Genomic DNA, 19,325 nt, shown 5'->3' with positions numbered 1-19,325 from the left:
TTGATTTTCTTTTAAAGGATAATGATCAAACAAAGTAAATTGCTATCCAAAATAGCTAGACAAAAATATTAATTACTCACTAATATTTATTAAAACCTCTAACTCTAAAAATTAAACTTAACTAGATTAAAGCTAATTTTTTTGGAAATTTTCCTTCTTTGTAAATGAAAAATAAAATTATACTAAAATATGACTCTTTTATCATTTTCAATTTTCTCAAATAAAACCTATAAAAAGGTGAGACAAAAGCTAAAATATGTTGATTAAATTCAAAAATATTTACATACTAAAGAGATGAAAATTTTAAATATGATCAAAAATTAGGTGCTCACAGCGTTATCATATTGTTATTATTTTGCACGCCTAACCACCTCAGATTAAGCCGTATGTATCGTATGTATCTAAATAAAATTTTATTTTTTATTTTTTATTTTTATAGGTTTAAACGATAATTTATTCTTTTAGACGTCAACAAACAAGTAATCATACGATGATCAACAAAAACTTGTATCTCTTCATGTATAATGATATACTCAAATTATTTTAATAATATTGATATTATTTTACAAAAAAATATGACATTGCACGGCGTACACGTGCGAGAAACTAGTTAAGCAGAAAAATATAAAAAGAAAAGAAGTCGGGGCGGATCCATCATTATTCGGGCTCCCACCAAAATTCCCTTAAACCCTCGTAGCATTTCTAACGTTGAGAACTACACAACTCCAAAAACAGTGCAAATGACAAACGATCAATCACAGCCGTTGATCTCGGAGATTAGTAAGCACTCGCTCGATCCACGGCCTGAATCTCCCCAACGGCGTTCCAAAATCGCCAAGGTAAACGACGACAACATCGCCGTCGACGTCGTTGAAGAGGAAGAGCAGAAAGAGTTAGTTACTAGACCAATGAATCCTAATCCTAGGCTACAGCGGTACTTGATAGCAATCGAGTACATAGGAACTCGCTTCGCCGGCGCACAGCAACAAACTAATTGTAGAACTGTCGTCGGTGTTCTTGAGGTAAATTTATCATTTCTATGTCAAATTGAGTAAGGCTTTCTAATTCTCGATAAATGCAGTAGTTGAGAAACGTTTATTCTTTTCTGTTTTGCAGGAAGCATTTCAGAAGTTTGTTGGACAGCCAGTGTCTATATTTTGCTCCAGTCGAACTGTAAGTTTGTTTTGTTTTTGGTTATTATTATTAGCTACGCCTAATCACGTGTCAATGTATTTTTATTTCCTGTTTCATATCTTGCATCAGAAATATATAATGTGGATTATCTGGAGCTCAGATGCGATATTGGTTGTTTTGAGTATTCGGAATCGTTTATGTTTTATCTTCAAAATTCAATCTTTGAATTTAAATCTACTAGATGTGGAGGTATCAATTTGATGTTAAAACTTCCTCTATACTTCCAATCATTTCCTTTCTCTTTTTATAAAGTACCCAGCTTTTATTTTGTGCTAATATTTTTTTTGATCAAGTTTATTTTGTGCTATTTGAGGAATAATAATATTGTGAAAGGGAAGAGTTATTAGGCGCTTACCCTTTCTCATCTACTCTCCCCACTTCTCTTCCAGGTTACCACCTTTTTTTTCAGTGTTCATATTTACTTTTTTTCAATCTTGACTATAGAAATCAGTTGTACTTTTTCCATCTCTACTGAGTCAATGTTTGAAACCTGTAAATGAAGCCACTGGTCAAGGTCAGGTGACAAAGAAATGTTTTCTGTAGGGGTTGTTATGGAAGAGGCACAATTTTGCCCAAATGGAAAAAGTTTTGAAATAGTGACCCAATAATATGCTGTTTGGCTATGCATTTTCAAAAGTTATTTTTTCTTTTCAAAAAAGGACTGTAATTTTCCAGTTTGATAATGACATCCTTTTACTAATTTTCTTCTTTCCTTTTTAATGGGTCTCATTTCCTGTGAAAGATGGTTATTTATTTCTATCCAGCTCACAGGAAATTTCAAAATGTTAAATATCAATTCATACTTACAGCTTTTCTGGATTTATCTTTAGGATGCTGGAGTACACGCTTTATCAAATGTTTGCCATGTAGATGTTGAAAGGATAAGCAAAAGGAAACCTGGTGAAGTGGTACTTTCTGTTTGTATTTTGTGTTATTTAGCCGTCATACTTATCTGTATACATAACTGAGTGATCAATTTTGATCTATTCCTTGCAAATATATAAGCTCTAACTAACTTCTAAGCTGTTCAGCTATGTGGTCGCATACTAAATCTTGCTAATTGAGTCTTGCACTATCCAAATAAATTGCGTTTTAAGGTTATTTGTACGTATTTATTCATTTAAGTTAGCTCTTCTAAATTTATTGCTTGCATTATTCCCGTGCAGTTACCTCCTCATAAACCTTTGGTGGTACAAAGAGCTGTGAACCATTTTTTACAGGTTTAGTTCTTCATCTAGCAAGTTCTGATTCCTGATAATTGTAATTTTGTATCATCCTCCAAAAGTCCTTATTTTGAACTTGAGTGATCTTTCTGTTATGTTTCCTTTGGGAAGTTGGTTCCCTTTTTTTGGGGTCTTTTCTTCTTTTATGTGCATATGGCGGCTCTTCAAGGTTCCGATCTTTAAATTGTCTTCTTTCTTTACAATGAATCAGCAGAGTTCTTCAAGTGTTTTCAGTAATCTCATCATTAATGCACAGCTGTAAATGTTGGACAATTTTGGTGCACTAAAGTGTGTTTCTGATAATACTCCTTGAATTAAATAGCACTTTAAAAAAAAAGTGTACTGGGTAGTATATTCACTTTAAGCTTCAAAAATTGGTCGCATTTTCTGTATTAATACACAAGTTATCACATCGCCATCATGTAAAGGTCACTTTTCAACTCATACTTGGCTCATTGTGGCTCAAATGGACAATGAGTAATAATTGGTCACTAGAAAAGCGATATGTCTGTGAAAACGCAATATTCCGTTTCCATCGAGAATTGAATTGACCTTTCCCTTATTTCGACCGGAGAATCTAACTTACTGTGGATATTCTTACCAAAAAATCAGACATTCCATGCCCTCGGAGAGTGCTTTGTCGTGCTAGGTCACTGACATATCCCTCTTTTACCAGATTTACGCAGAAAGAAAAGGTAGGAGTCCAAGTTGAAGTACTCTAATTCGACCGGTGACCAGCAGATATTAGCCAGAAAGGGCTCCTTCCCCTTCTTGCTGCCTTAGAAGCATTGGAGGGAGTTTGATAAAATGTGATGTTCCTCTTTTTTATACTGATTGCTAATAATATATTTAATCCGAATTTGCCTACGCCAAATTTCAAATTTGTGGGGATTATTGCAGAAGATGATTTGAAGTCTTACAGGAGCAAAAGGATGATCATCTTTGCTCAATTGCCGTTGGATTATCTCCTTGAATAAATGGTGATGTCCTACTCCTGCGTACAAGGAAAATAAGCATGTGATGAACAAGGTTAATGTAGGCTTTAGGGTTAAAACTAGAATTGTATCTCTGAGACGTTCAGGTGACATTTACATGGGTTCAATTACATTCAGTCAGGTATGAATCAGTATTATCAAAGGCGAAAAGCGCAAAAAGGCTCTAAGGCTTGTTGGGGCTTTTAGTGCAAAGCGCAAATAAAGTGTGGGCTTTAATGAAACAAGGCGCAAGTGGAGAAAAAGTAAAAATATGTATATGTAGTCCAAGACCAATAATTATAAGCATGAATAACAAATATATGGACAAAGGAATTGAAATTTTTTTTTACGATAGAGTGAAATATCAATTGTTTAGTGTCGGATTTTCAGGATTACACTCATTGGCAAGGAAAAGTATGTCTTAGAGCCTTGATGAGACACTGAAGTGCCCGCAAAGCGAAGTGAAGCGCTCAACATGTTCTGAGCCTCGCTTTCAGGCTTAAGCGCGCCTTTGATAACACTGGTATGAATTGTGTCTTTTATGATGGGCATGAAGTTAAGTCAAATCCTTGTTCTTCAAAGTCCGAACGTCATCAAGTCCCTGTAGGGAGAGAAGACATACAGAGGGAATGGCAAAAGGGAGGAAGAGTAGCAAGGTAACTTCTTTTGTTTTAATCTATGTTTGGTTGGGGCAGAAATAAGAGGGTCGGAGGAGTGGAAATAAATGTGGAGGGGTAAGAGCTATTTCCCATGTTTCGAGAAGCAAGTGAGAAAGAAGCCGAAGTAAAAGAGGAAGGGATGGGAAATCCTGCATGCCAACTTACTCATTCGTTCCAATCGACTAGACGTAAATTTTGGATACTTCAGCCATGTAAACCACTCATTTCTCTCTCCTCTTACTGTTACCTTCCCTTTCCTGCAACAAGACATTATATTAATCAAACTGGTATTAAGTCTGTTAAATTACATTAAGAGAAACTCGGATACACATGTTTTGGTGGTAGTGAAATCAATTGTCATGATACCAAAGCCTTATATCTCTGTTTTATCTGGAAGTACTCACTATTTTTGCTCGTTATGGTTTGCTTGCAGAAGAACGGGGGTGATATAATGGTTATTGACGTTCGGCGTGTTCCAGCTGATTTTCATGCCAGATATAAAGCTCAAGAACGCACGTAGGTATCAATATCTTGATCATGTAGAATTAGTTTGCATACGGAATCTGTACATGCTCAAATGGTTATGTGACATGCCATCTCTTAAAATTGATTTTCTGATGTGTGCACGGAAGGTTAGCCCCAGCGAATAGTCTTCTGTCCGGCTAGGATGATGTTACTCCTGATTGTTCTTTATCCATTTTGAGAGTTGATGTTTAGCAGATTAATGGTGATTTTAATCTAAGTAAATTTTTGTTCCCATAAGGTGCTGCAAGTCTGAGACACTCAATATTTGGGTACCCACTTCACACACTTAACTACATGCTAAATCTTGGTTTTGCCAGTAATTCCGTGTGACACTTGTGATTATGAGATGATTGAGAGTTGGTCCTTGAGAATCTTGTTTTAGGTACTTCTACCGCTTGTTATCTGGGCCGGAGTGGGTATCAAGCTTCGAGAAAGACCGAGCTTGGCATGTGCCTGAGAGCCTGGATCTTCCTGCCATGCAGGTTGACTAATTTGACAAATCTTTTTCTATGTTGGTGTTCTGATCCTCTATAACAGAATTGTTTGTGTATTTTCCAGAAGGCATGCAACGTTCTTGTTGGACGTCATGATTTCAGTTCTTTCAGAGCAGCTGCTTGTCAGGTCAGCTTTTCTTTCCTGGATAAGTAGCGAGGTTTCTTGATCTCTTGTTTTACATTTACCTTATATTTCTCTTCTTTCAACCTATTCGCCATAAATCTTGACTTGTATACAGTATATACTTTTTATGATTTTCCTTTGAAAATATGGAGCAAAATAGGCCTAGTGGAAAGGTAGCTGGCTGAAATATTTTGCGACAGTTAAGAATGCCATTGCATGACAACCGACTGCAGAAACGGACAAAGATGATTACGTAGTATATATTTTGTCAATCTGTTGGATTTTGACTTATGCTCTAGGTTAGAGGAAGACAATCTATTTTTTTCTCTTTACCTTGTTATCAAGCTGTCGAGTCATGATCAATGTTTCAGCTCCATTTAATCATACGCCTCCACTAGCTACCAATTCTTTAGCCATATTAGTTTGCTGAGTTGTTTTATTTTACCTATACTTTATAATCCTTTTGAATGGGCAGTTGACTAGATATTCTGGAAGCTCAAGGCTAAATACTTCTTACTGTTAGTTAAATGATCTTTGTGATCTATCAAACAGAACACTTGGCTAGGCTATTGGTTTAGGAATGTGCTTCCTCTGCATCCAAGTTCCAGTTGCCAATGCGATGCCACAGGACATATGTTGAATATCAAAAGGAATTAAAGGGAAAAGGAAACAGAAAAAGAACTGGACTGACAAATCTTTAAAACTTTTAACTGAACTATGAAATGAGTCTCTCCATTGTGATGGAGATTTATAGTTGTAATCTGTCTTCGGCTGCTAGTTCTACTTCTTTGCTTCTTGATGAATAAAGTTTACGAATTAACCTCATTATGAGTTATATCATGTGAAAATAGGCATTGTAGCAAGTTTGGGTGATTTGTTAATATGGCATAAAGATATAAACAAGACATTATATTCTTAGTGAAAATGCTTATTACGCCTAAATTGTCTTTTATTTCCACTCATCCCATTAAGATTTCCCTAGGAACCCTGGATAAATTTAATATTTTAATATTTAATTCTTGCTGCTTTCAAACATTAACAGGCAAACTCACCCGTCAGAACTTTGGAAGAACTTAATGTTACTGAGGTTGTTTCAACTCCATATTTTCCATCAATCTCAGAGAGACTAAGGAGCAATAGTGTGATGGAGGATCCAACTGTATCCTTGGGTTCAGACACCAACTATTCCCGTACTTCTTTGACCTCCAATGAGGGGAAGTCAGACGGCACAAATGGCGAGGCTTGCCAAGACTTTGGCCTTAGAAGAAAACACCGTTGCTTTGTGGTGACAGCAAGAGCACGATCTTTCCTTTACCATCAGGTTGGTATTTGGCTTCTTCCAAATTTTTGTTGTCTTTCCTTTTACTGGTTTTTTTACCTCCCCAACCAAAAGATATGTTAATAGATGATAAATAAAGTGTAAAAATTGGACTCGGGAAAAGATAATTTTTGTATCAGCTTACTAATTTAGTCTCATTTTTAGGTGAAACGCTTTCATATTCTAGTTTTGTGAAAATTTTGTCGTTTCAGAATAATAATGTCTCGTAGAACCTTTACGTGATCCAAGAATTTGATTTAACATTGTTACCATATTTTTTCCTTAAAATATTTACACATGAAACTTAACAATTAACTCGAACTACTCTTTAGTCTCCTTGCCAAGTCAGTCGTATCACATGAGATGGGTTTGCAGTTTTTCGAGCAACTTTTAGCAAAATTGACTTCTCTTTTTGCTTTTTGAGGTTTGTTTCCGAGAATTTGAGTGGGTGAGCGGTTTTTCTAGATTTATTTAAATAAAGAGAAAGATGGATTTGATGAATTTGGACTAATACATAGATACAAACACTAATAAGACATTTAGTACCAAGCTGATATCATCAAATTTGACATTTTTTATCTCATGCAGGTTAGGCTGCTTGTTGGAGTCCTTAAAGCAGTTGGGGCTGGAGATCTAACAGTTCCTGATGGTATTGCTCTTATGATAAATGTCTTAAATCAGTGGATATAGTGGGTTTTGTCTGACCACTAATTTATCTTTGATGCATCATTTCAGTAGAACGCATCCTTGAAGCAAAATCCATCACTGCTGCAAGTCCGATGGCTCCTGCTTGTGGTCTTTATCTTGGACACGTCAAATATGATCTGCCTCCCGAGACTTGACAAAGCCAATCAACATTTCCCAGTGAACTAGCTTGATGTTCGGTGATGAATTATGCATGTATTTCTAGATCGAGTGGCCTGCACAACTTCTTGTTAACAGCTTGCATATAGTGGCACCTTATGAAACATCACTACTCACTTCAATCCTAGGGGCCCGGATGAGATTCATCCCTCTTGCAATCGAGCAGGCATTGTTCTATTACTAGAGAAATGATTTTGCTCTCTGCAGAAAACATAAAGCGATACTCCAGGATGTAGTTCTGTGATAGCCAGGAAGGCTCTTCTTGAGGAGTTGCAGGAATTAGCCAGTGTTCATTTATGCACTTATTTCCTATTCATTTCACCTTGCTTCTAGTGTTATAAACTGTATGTATTTCTTGCAGAAATAAACCTTATTTTCATTAATGCACTTATTTCCTATTCATTTCACCTTTACTTCCAGTAGGTGCAGTACTATGTTAGACTCTTCAGTATGTTCTGAATGTCAATGACTTATGGTTCAGCAAATGGCTCGCCAATTTCAGTTAACCCGCTTTGTGTGCAAGATAGTTGCAGTAAAGTAGGCCAGGGAACGCTCGAGGACGAACTGAATTGCGTTAAAATCATTATTAGTGAATAGTAAACATCAGATAATCTACAAAGCATCCATTTCGTTAGTTGTAGTCCCTGCGTTTACAAAGAAACGACCAAATAACTTCAAAAAAGAAAGAAGTTACTGGGAGTGAATTTTATCACCCTTAAAGTACACTTGACCTACCATTGACCACTACCAAAAAAGAACAAAGGAAAATCAATGCCATTGACCTCCAAAACTTGAGAATCACACGTTCAACATGCATTAACATCTGGAAAAAGAATTAACCTACTGCATAAACATGGAAATAGCTGCATGAATAGAACTCTTGCGGGCGGAACCCTCACGCTTAACCAGTGAATGCGGTCCATTCCAGACAGATCTTTGATTATCAGCAAACAGGATTCGCGATAACTCCATAACCGTTGGATTTTCAAGATACCGCAGGTTCTCAAACATCTTGGCTTTCTGATACTTGTCTTGCAATTCCTGTACAAATTTTTCACAATGCAATTTCTGTTAAAAAATGCTACGTAGTTTTTTTTTTTTGGTTACTATAATATGCCTTACACTGTAAAACACATGAATCCTCTTAAACTTGAAAATAGCATTATTTCCAGCTTAGTTTTCTCCCAAAGGACAATATGAGGAAAATGATGAAAATAGGTTTCATCTATCAACCTCAACATCGTGAAGAATTCAGTGAACTTCCTGAAACTTGGTAACACAAGACAATTTACTGAATGATTGTTGGCACTTAACATGGACTTAAACTCCAGAATTTGTTTCATGCAATGTTCTCAATTATAGCAGCTCATATCCTTCACCCTGGAATGTTTTTCTTCGGACAGCATTTTTCTTCAGTGTTATTATTATTATTATTTTGCTTCAGTCTTATTATTATTATTATCAGTATTATTTTTAATAAGGAGAGCATTTTCTTCAGTGTGTATCCTAGCTGTTAATTGAGTGGCTACCGTCCAATTGAGCAAATGCAAAGTATTGTATGAACTGATATATGATGATCCTAGATATTTGAATGTGCCTTTTGCATACTGGAATCAAAGGTGCAAACAATACTTTTCCCATAGTATTACCTTTGGCCTCTGTCGCCCAGTTGCTGCATTTTCATCTCCATGCTGCACATTTTCTTTTCGAGTGTCATTCAGCAAATCTCCACCTGGCTCCACATTTTGCTTCTGATGATGTGCTTTACGCTCATATACAGATACATGACCTGACTGCAAATGCTCAGAGGTGACCCCTGCTCTTTTACTTTGGATTCCCATTTCACTCTCCATCTCTTCCTCTAGCTTCTCATGTAAAGCTCCCTGATTTTCAGTCAACTTTCTCTCTGCTCCTTTTTTTTGTAGATTCGCATCACCATCTTGCTCAGGTGAATTCTCCATATTTGATGATGTGTACTCTCGACTTTCTACAGGTGAAGTCCCCTTTTAGAGTGAAAATGGAGAAAGAACAGTTAGTAAGGATGCTAAAAGAACTGCAAAGAAGTAGAGGAACCACGCAAGCTCATATGTGATAATTCAAAATAACCTTCTTTGAAATAAAAAAAAGAGGACACAAAAATTGATGATAAAATTTTAGCATTAGAAGAAGGAAATATGAGAATTCACAACTTGATTATTTATTCCCCTCAAGTTATTAAGGTTGAACTAGCATGTCTAAGATAAGAAATAAAACATAATTACAAGTATCAAATTGTGTCCAACTCATCTTTTTGAGAATGGTAACATTATGTGTGTCCACCTCATCTGGAAGCAAAATTTGTTAGAGAGCTGACAAATTATTTATTTTCATGTCTGCAACACACCTGCCAGGCCGAAATTTTGAAGGAGAAGAACAAATAAACTAATTTTTGAGAAGTTGCACTACATACTGTTTCAAAGTACATATTTAACGAAAAAACGAAGCACATAAAGATACATTGCCTGGCAAAAGACTGAATTGGGATGTATCACAACGAGCTTCATCAATCAAATGACCAGCTAGTACTTGTTAGATATCCTTACAAATTCACGTCTAAATTCCAAGACGGGATACAACTGCAACAAGCTAAAGCATACGATACAGACATTCCAACATTGAGGGGGAGTGTTAAGAATATCGTAATTATAGCTCAAACTTAAATACCAATTAAGGAGACCGTCTCATCTAAGATCAAATAGGATCAATTAAGAAGATTCTTTTTCTATAATTATGTATTCTTATATTCCATCTTTTTTAGAATATTTGTATATTGCTACTTGAATCCAAATAGGCTTTCTCTTCTTTCTCTACAGATTCTTAGGGTCTGTTTGGAAAGCCACTCGGTAATTGGAATTGGTGTAATTACACAGTCTAGTAATTACACAATTTTATAATTACATGTGTACTGTTTGGTTGCACAAGTGTAATTACACAGTTAGATTAAATTTTAAATGAAGTAATTATCAAAACTTAAAACTTAATATAATAAATATATGCCTATAAATGATTTTTTACAAGCATAAATGATATTAGATGTGGTATTTAAGATGTGTATTTTTTCTTGAATATGCATTAATTAGTTATCATATATTTATAACTAATATTGTAAAAATAATTGATATATATTTTTCTAATTAATAATATTTACTTTAATTAATTATAAAAACTAAAAACATACGTCTTATAAGAACATTATGGAATACATGATGATAAAATAAATTAATATTTATAAATATAATGTCACAACATCATTCAAATGTTTGACAAAACTAATCTATCAATTCTAACTAAAAAATGAACAACATGCCATGTGAAATAACAAGCCAATACTACTAAAACAAGTAAATTGGAATCATAAATATAACATAATTTCAAAATCCAAAAAAAAAAAATAGTTTAAGATATGTCAAATTCCAGCATAATAAAAATAAGTTCCAATACAACTTAAGATTATGAAACATAATAAGTTTATAACTTCATTCAACAATGAAATTCTACTTTAATGACATCACTCATTATATGCCAAGTCTGCTTAACGACTCATTATTTCTAATATTAGGAGGTGTTGTTTCAAGAACTAGAATAATAACACAGTTACGCTAAATGAAGAAAATAAAACAAATAAGAAATAAAATATATGAGCAATTACATGGAATCACAAGAAGTAAAGGTAGAGAAATAAAAGATAAATAATATATAAAAATACATATATTTAAAAATTTAAAAGTATAAATAAAAATAAAAGAAATTAAAATAATGGAAATAAAAAGTTATAAATAAAATAAATTAAAATAAAAACAAAAGGGAAAGAAATTAAAAAGTAACCTTGTAATTACACAGTATAATTACCACAAATTCTCACCTCCACTTGAGAATTGGCGAGTGTAATTACACCTCTCCAATTACACCCAATTTCATGTTGACCAAATAATTACTTAGCCAGACAAACATGCCAAACTGTGTAATTACACCCAAATCCAATTCCTAGGTGGCTTTCCAAACAGGCTCTTATTGATTCCCTAATGTTAACCCTTAATTACAAAGTATTCTTAACAGATAGAAATATATAAAACAGCATAGGCAACAAAACAGAAACTATAATACCTCTGGTTTAATCTCCTCTGGATAATCATCACTAGCCTCCTGGTCATCCAACAGCCGAGTGCTCTCCTCCCGCTCTTGCCTGCGTCGTATCATCACACATATAGCACAAAGGCATCCTTCCTTGTGCTTCTTGAGCCTGAAGGAAAGCCAATAAAATCAAGGAAAATAGTTTACATATTAACAGTAAATTGATACCAAACTACCACCTTTAGACAAATTGTAACGTCACCAGTATATAGCAGAAACCGGAAAATCATGCAAAAGTCTGGGGAAGGGAATTATACTTTCTAAAAGAAAACAGAGAAAGAATTTAAGAAAGAAGTGTGATAGTGCTTCTGATTGCGTGACCTTATGATCCAAAAACCAGTAAACCACTAAATATGATTCTGCAACATTCAGATTACCAAATATTAGTAGCTCTTAATTGTGACATTTACTTGACCAAATCAAATGCTATTTCTGCCAGTGTTAATTTTGTTTGGCATTGAAAATTATCGCACTAATATATCTTTGGCCTTTTCCAACTTCTAAGTAATTAAAATTGCCTTTGTATTTTGCTTTAGAATTTTCCTATTCTATATTATTTCCTCAAATTAAATACTCCAAGTCCTCCTAATCAATGTAAAAGAGAATCTCCTTTTACAGAACCTTTGTTGAAGAGTCCATAGCGATATTGAAGCTAGGCTAACTGTAAATTATTAAAATTAAATAGAAACATGGTGTGGAGATTATATATGCAGTTTTCCCATTTACTTTAGGGGCTGTTTGGTAATTCTGACTAGCATCACGAATATGCCAGATCAGATTTATCCAGCATTTAGTAGGTGTTTTTGGTTTCTCTGGATTAAGCCAGTTTCACGATTGTGATAAAATTGGGGACATTGTTGTTAAAGGGCTTAAAGCGCGCTTATGCTATGAAACTCGGTGAAACGCAGGTTGCGCACTTCGCTTCGCTTAGTTGGCATTTAATGTAGGTGTCAAGGTATGAAGGCATATATATATTCACCAATTGGCTCTGTCTTTAAGAGCACATCACTAGACAAGAAATATAGTGACAAAATGGTACATTAGTTGTTACACAATCGTCATGATTGAACTTTTAGAGATTATGAATAAGAAATTGGATATTTTTGGCATAAGAAAAAACTAGCCACTGAAAACCTAAAGCTATATCTTTTGTTCTATATCAGTATTTTAAAATGGCATCTGAACTCGATTGACATGATTTTAACTACAAATAATTAACTTACTTGCAGTTTCCCATCCTTCTCCCTTACCATTATCTGGTTTCCTATCCTGCATGCCCGAGCAGTGACCTCCCTCCAAAGACTTCTTTCTGTCGAGTGACTTCTCTCCTACTGTCGACCTCCTTCAAGATAAGGTCACATGCATTGCATCTAGTTCACCATCTCCCCTCCTGCCAATGGAGCAATCCATTTCCTGACATCCCTTTCTCTGCTGCCCATAACCAGTCGTTGAGCTCCACTTCTCTCTGCTCGCCCCAGCGATCTCGTCCTTCTATGGAAAACATCCCCCCCCCCCCCCCCAAAAAAAAAAAACTCACCCTGCTAATGCCACAGGTAGCGACTCTCTATCACTAAATGGCTTTATTCTTAGGGTCGCCAGCAAGAATGCATTTTCCAAACTGACGGAAAAGATGCTTACCATCCAAGAAACTACACAAAATTTGCCTATAACTATGAGAAAGCAAAAGGTACAGCCAATTATCATAAGAAAAGAATTTCTTTGGTATAAGACAAACCCAGAAGAATAGGATTAGTTGTGGCACACAGCTGCTCCATAAAGGCGATGAGGCTTAAAAATATTGCAATTGAGATATCTAGTATGGACAGGAGTATAGCTGTACATTCTCTGTTTGAGAGAAAATATATGATTTTCAATGACGTCTTATCTTCCATCTCCTCGAACCCTTATCAATAAATGATGCGCAATTGCTACATTAACGGATAAAAAAAAAATTCATCTTTATAAACCTTTTTCTGGTTAGTTTTATGATAATAAGTGTTCAATTTCTCTACATGTACATTGTACAAACATGTCTAGACCCTGCATAGAAGTGATAGCCAATGAGGAAAGTATGTAATTAAAGCATACAGCAACATACCCTTGAAGCTTTTTGTTCTTCTGACTTAAGGAACCACCTTTTGTAGGTTCCTTTCCATGACTTGAAGGTGTAGTGTCCTTAGTTTGACTGCTTTCGGCACCTAATAGGATAAGAAGACGTGAGTTAAATACTGATTAACGACAGTTTAAAGGCTCAAACAAGGAGAACATAAGATAGAAGAAATTATTTAGTGAACATGTAAATTAATGCTTTTCCATAACGATGAAGTATTTTATGATGATATGTCAAATTGTATGCAGACACATAAGGGAAAAGAGAAATTTGGAAAAGAAGTGAAATTTTACTTAGTAAATGCAGAAGAAAGAAGAGAAAGGAACAAAGGGACTCCAGAGGCATATATCTCTTCCAGCCCTAAACCAAACTTTGATACTTTTTGCAGTCATATAAACAAATCTACCTGCTTCAAGTATGGAAACGAACAGACAAAACCACAAACCAAGACAAACACGTGCCAGTAGATAGTTGGCATAGAGTAGACCATTCAAAATTGATGAACAATGCTTAATAGCTAGGCGTGCAGGAAAGGAAGACAAACATATAAGCAAATTCAGCAGATTGATACTGGTATGAAAATAGATTAAGGCACTAGAGAGATTTACTTTGCATATGATCGCTGTATAAGCCAGCTGCTGTCCAGTACTTTGCAAAGTTCTTTTTCACCCGCTTCATGAGCTCCATAACGTAATCACCCTTATTATTGTATTTGTAGCAGTTATTCCATATATACTGCACATCCTTATAGACATCCTCGGAGTTCATGTATTTGACACCACTTTCCAGATTACTACATATTGTTCCGAAATCCATAGGCGTATCTATAACATCAAAATAATCCTGCCCCACACACCAGTTGAAGAATAATTTCATCATTAATGTATTAGAGGAAGGAAAAAGGGACAGGTAAAATAAGCAATAGCTGAAGCTTTTAAAATACTATTCAGAAGACAAAGACTGCAACCTCTACATGCTTTCAGCCATCACTTTTGCTTCTTTTTTTTTTGGGGGGGGGGGGGGGGGGGGGGGGAATTTCTAGGTAAACCAGTTTCATGATATTGGTATCGAGATGTAAATTGGAAACTTTAATAATGCTACAAGAACTTGTTATACGCGAACAGCGGAAGTTGGTCCTGCCAATACCAAAAATATACAGAGGACTTTTCAGCCAACATGAGAACCATTTACAATAGCTTTAATCAGTGTAACAAATTTTACAGATATTTACTTGTCAAAACCCTCTCACAGGGACATGGAATGCTCGGTGTTGAATTAGAACCTACAAAGCCAACTCTAGAATACATTACTCCTACTATGGAAGAAAGATATTAGAAAAGTTAATTATTTACTTACAGGAATTCCAAGAGCGATAGGATCAACTGGAACATTGAAGGGCTCTGCAGCATCCATTTTCATAATTTTTCTTATAACCTAAGTAGACAGGAAATAAAATTAATTTAGCATAGAAGTTATATCTTTAAGATATCTTTACAAACTTGCATCTTCGAAGCACGGTAAAACAATATGTTTGGTTCCATGAAAGGGAAGGGGAGTGGAAAGGAAAAAGAAGTTCATTGATATACTATCCATAAGCGGAGGTAAGGGTGAAAGAGAAGTAAAAGATATATAATTTATCATATTCGTCCAATTTTGGAGGGACTAAAAAGGTTAATATGGAGGGGTAACCCTCCAATTCTACTTCCCCTCCGCTTTTACTTCCTTACCAACTAACAGCTATAACTCATAACCTTCAAAACCAACACATATGGAATATGTTAAAATTGTGCATCTTCTGAACATGCCATTACAAATAGAATAGGTTTCTTTGTCCCGCTTACCTCCAAAGCAGTGTCTAGCTCCTGCTTGTTGAATCTCAAATCACGGCGATGTAACTCAGGCTCTTGCTGTTTTGTCTTCTCTTCCTTCATCATTTCAGCATTACTACAAGGGCTCATGCTTGAAGAAAAGCCCTTTGAAGACTTAATCTTTATGCCTCCAGATTTTTTTGGCACATTTCCAGTGGTAGTTACATTATCCTCGGGCAATGAGTTTGCACTGTCTTCCATTTTCTCATTAGAAGCAACCTGTTTTTCTGGACCAGCTTGCTGGCTACTTTTATCAGTATCACTAGGAGTAGCTGCTTCGGAAGAGGTACGCTGGGATTCTAACAGTTTTGAAGTTTTGATCTTTACTTTCATACGCCCATAAACTGCTAAACCTGCAGGTTTATCCCTTGGCGCACCAGAAGTAGCGATTACAGGTTTTTCCGGTATACCAGTTACGGTAGAAGATGGTGTCTCAGCCTCAACTCCAGAGTCAACTCCATCATTGTCAGATTCTTCTGTACCAGAATTTGTTTCTGTATTCATACTACCATTATTAGGTGCCTCCTCACTTGTTCCAGTTGTTCGAGGCTTCTTTGCTTTACCTTTTCTGCTTCCGCGTCGACGCTTCATCTCTTGGGAACAAATCGAAATCTTAAAGTGAGCAATAGTCTTTAGTCAGTTGAAACTCTCAAAAGGACAAAAGCAGGTTGTATATCTCGCACTAGGCTGCTTCAAGCAGGAAAGTATTGTCAGCCTACAAAAACCGCGATAAACAGGACCCAGTTAGAATAATCACCCAATTAAGTGCCAAACTATACAGAACTAATCCCAAAACATATTATCGCAATCAGGTGCATACGAAATCTATCTCATCAGTAATTCAAAAGCCTACTTGGGCATAAAGCACCAATTTGTTTGTGTATAAACTTGACATGGATCTCCTGCACCTCAAAACAACATAGTCATTGATTTTAAATTAAGAAGAAATTACAATACACTTCCAGTTTATGTTAAAAAATGGATCTTGGGCCTAACTCGATTCCTAAAGCTAGCTCATGAGGTGAAGATTGCCCAAGTTCATATAAGAAGACCAGATATCCACGTCCCACCTGATGTTCGACAATTCCAACAGTTTTGGCAAGAATTTTGCTGTGCTAGTCTCTTCCATTAAGAAAAGTTAACTAAACATACATGTACTCTTCAAAAACAACCTGCTGAACACACACAGTTAATGGATATATTGAATCTCTTTTCAGAACACAGAAAAAGGGATTGAATTTTAAAATTACCAACATGGGGAGCACAACAAAATCAAACCCTAGAATCCACCAACAATCAAGTTATAAGAGAAAAGACAGGAGAAAAACCAATCTAATTTAAACCATGAATTAATCAGCAAAAACAAGAACTTCTGACAAACCAACATAACCTAAAAACTACAATGAGAATTAGCAAAAGAAAAAAGAAAAGAAGAGCTCGAAATATGAGAATGAACGATCAAGAACTTCAAAGCTACAATCTTGGACGACCCAATAAATCCCATTATGCAAAACAAGAGAACATACGAGGAAAAAATTAAAATCCCACAATAAAAATCCCCAGCTAAGAGTAGGAATCTGTAAAAGAACCAAAGATTTTAGGTAGTTAAGGGCTTGAGGCTAAGAGTCCCACCTTTTCCTTTGTCGTTTTAGCCGTCAGTTGGAAAAGCTTACTCTTTTCTTTTTGAATCTCCCTCGCTTATGCCTTGATATACGTTGTCGAAAAATATTTGAAAGGACCCCGAAAACACAAAAGCGATTTCGGAATTACAGAGGAAATCCACAAAAAACCCTTTTTCTTTTTTCTTTAGTTTTCACTTTGCCCTTTCCCTTTCGACATACTGCAATTAATATAGAATTTTCTTATATAAACACTAACCCACCAATTTTTGAAAATTTTCACCTAGCTCCCTAATCTTTTACTTTTGAGTAAATTACGCTTTTAGGACCTAAATTGTAGAGCCGCGTGCAAGTTAAATGACTGATTATCCTAATAATGTTGGAGGCGAACAACTTTCTTTGATTAGACATTTTTTGAAGTTGGAAACCTGTTTTTAGGTAAAGAATTAGCAATTGCCAAACTTAGGAAAACAAATTATGTGTTCTTTTCTTTTCTTGACATATTATCATGTACCCTAACAAGCAAAATGAAAAAGGAAAGAAAAATGAGAAGCAGGGTGTATGGGCCAAAATCCGCCCTGAGGGTATTTGGCCTAATATGGCATTAAGGATAGAGTCGGTCGAGGTCGACCAGAAGGCAGCAAAATTCGTGGCCGAGGTGTCAACCATGATCGAGGTCAAGCACCGCATAAAGGATAATAACATCTAGTTTTCATAGTAGGATATTAGAGAAAATATTCTACTGAATATTCTCTGCATTTGTACTATTATGGTTTACTAAGGATATGTGTTGAATATATAAGGGAAAAAGAAAAGGCAGAAAGGCATGTAATATTCATTTGATAAGAATACTTTTCAGAAGAAGAATTTCTCCCTCTAATAAAAATACAAAGATTGCCTTTTGATAAAGATTCTTGCTCATATTATTCCACATCTTTTCACAAGATCCGAGGATTATTCAAATAAATCTTGGATCTTTCTATCACTCATTATTGTCAGGAGAAATATTCGTCCAGTCCATCCATTATTTGGTGAATCATTCTCCTTATTTACTCAAATGTCATCTATTGATATTTATTGCTAGTTACACCTCCATTATTGCTCACACTTTGAGAATATTTCGCACTTATTGTCATCAATCATTCATGGGGCATGTCCCCTCCTCCCGCATATTTTTAAGATCTGCATCTAGAGTTATTATCCTTAACTAGAGTTAACCCATCATTATATAAATTTAATAGTTTAATCAAAAGTTACACTTTTTGGTCAAACAATTTGGCGCCGTCTGTGGGGATTTTCTAGCTAAGTCTTTTAGTTCCTTCTAGATCTACAATTGACACTGGTTACTAACGTAAAAGAAAACAACAACAAAACAAGAACATTTTCCTCTCTGCATGCATATATCTGATATGACAGGTAACAGAGAAGAAAGAACGAGAATAATGAGCGACCTCCCAACCAACCTCTTGAACATCATCCACGAAAACTCTGAAGCAGTGGACGAGGACACAACGCCTAATGCCTCTCATAGGCGAGGTGGATCACCCCCTCCCCAGTGCAGCATCACAAAATCTCTTGGTAAGACAGCCTCCACATCCGTGGAAGAGGAGGCACCACCCGCGATAAAGAAGCTCCTCGAGGCCTGGCTAACCGATACACTGACCAACGTGGATCGATAGAGCATTTCCAATGTTAAAAAATACGCAATTGGCGGTATTTAAAAATATCCTTGACCCGCACACAGTTATTGCTTCTACCGGATTAATAGAATTTATTTTATATTTACTTGACCTAGATGTTAAGTTATTCATCAAAGTTTACCAGGTTTGCATAATTTTGTTCTTCAAGAATTTCTCTTCCGGATTGTTAGATTATGATATAGTTACTTTACCTATTTGTTAAGTTGTTCATGAAGTTTATCCAATTGATATAATTTTTTTGTATTATTTTAACAAAGCGTTCTTAGAATTTGCAACTTCAATTTCGATCAAACCACCCCAAATCTGCTCCAAATTATCTCATATTTCAAAAAAAAAGCTTCCAAATACCAACATAACTAATCTTAAATCACTAATTTAGTCAAATAACACTAATACAAAAAGACTCACTTTGTGTTCTTCAACACTTCCTAAGGTCCACCACCAAATAAAAATTTCAAGCTTAAAATATTAAAGAATTATGGT

The 19,325-nt window shown here is 35.5% G+C and overlaps 2 protein-coding genes across 7 annotated transcripts; one reads left to right on the top strand and one right to left on the bottom strand.

Annotated features, from left to right (window-relative positions):
- Positions 1 to 671: 671 nt before the first annotated feature.
- Positions 672 to 7,782, top strand: LOC104092518 (uncharacterized). Of its 4 annotated transcripts, none has more exons than XM_033655235.2 (10): positions 672 to 1,022; positions 1,117 to 1,173; positions 2,025 to 2,102; positions 2,361 to 2,414; positions 4,484 to 4,566; positions 4,958 to 5,057; positions 5,134 to 5,196; positions 6,236 to 6,514; positions 7,100 to 7,160; positions 7,250 to 7,782. In XM_033655235.2, the coding sequence occupies exons 1-10, from the start codon at positions 741 to 743 to the stop codon at positions 7,351 to 7,353; spliced, it is 1,161 nt and encodes a 386-aa protein (XP_033511126.1). In that variant the 5' UTR covers positions 672 to 740; the 3' UTR covers positions 7,354 to 7,782. The 4 variants fall into 4 exon arrangements, with proteins under 4 accessions (XP_033511126.1, XP_033511127.1, XP_009596426.1 ...); XM_009598131.4 differs by having other exon boundaries at positions 675 to 1,022; positions 7,247 to 7,782; XM_033655236.2 differs by lacking the exon at positions 2,361 to 2,414 and having other exon boundaries at positions 674 to 1,022; positions 7,247 to 7,782.
- A 162-nt stretch (positions 7,783 to 7,944) lies between these two features.
- On the bottom strand, positions 7,945 to 17,372 carry LOC104092497 (uncharacterized). 3 transcript variants are annotated; one of them, XM_033655217.2, is made up of 9 exons: positions 16,594 to 16,701; positions 16,344 to 16,425; positions 15,497 to 16,238; positions 15,012 to 15,089; positions 14,264 to 14,498; positions 13,644 to 13,743; positions 11,519 to 11,654; positions 9,025 to 9,378; positions 7,945 to 8,416 (listed from the first exon to the last, which is right to left on the bottom strand). In XM_033655217.2, exons 3-9 carry the CDS (start codon positions 16,112 to 16,114, stop codon positions 8,216 to 8,218), a joined length of 1,722 nt encoding a protein of 573 aa, XP_033511108.1. In that variant the 5' UTR covers positions 16,115 to 16,238; positions 16,344 to 16,425; positions 16,594 to 16,701; the 3' UTR covers positions 7,945 to 8,215. The 3 variants fall into 3 exon arrangements, with proteins under 3 accessions (XP_033511108.1, XP_009596406.1, XP_018625061.1); XM_009598111.4 differs by lacking the exons at positions 16,344 to 16,425; positions 16,594 to 16,701 and adding an exon at positions 17,156 to 17,372; XM_018769545.3 differs by lacking the exons at positions 16,344 to 16,425; positions 16,594 to 16,701 and adding an exon at positions 17,197 to 17,372.
- Between the last annotated feature and the right edge of the window lie 1,953 nt (positions 17,373 to 19,325).

This window comes from Nicotiana tomentosiformis, chromosome 1 (genome assembly GCF_000390325.3).
Source record: "Nicotiana tomentosiformis chromosome 1, ASM39032v3, whole genome shotgun sequence".
In the NCBI taxonomy this organism is placed as follows: Eukaryota; Viridiplantae; Streptophyta; class Magnoliopsida; order Solanales; family Solanaceae; genus Nicotiana; species Nicotiana tomentosiformis.
Note: the sequence above shows the minus strand (reverse complement) of the source record. Positions and strands in the feature narration are given on the sequence as shown.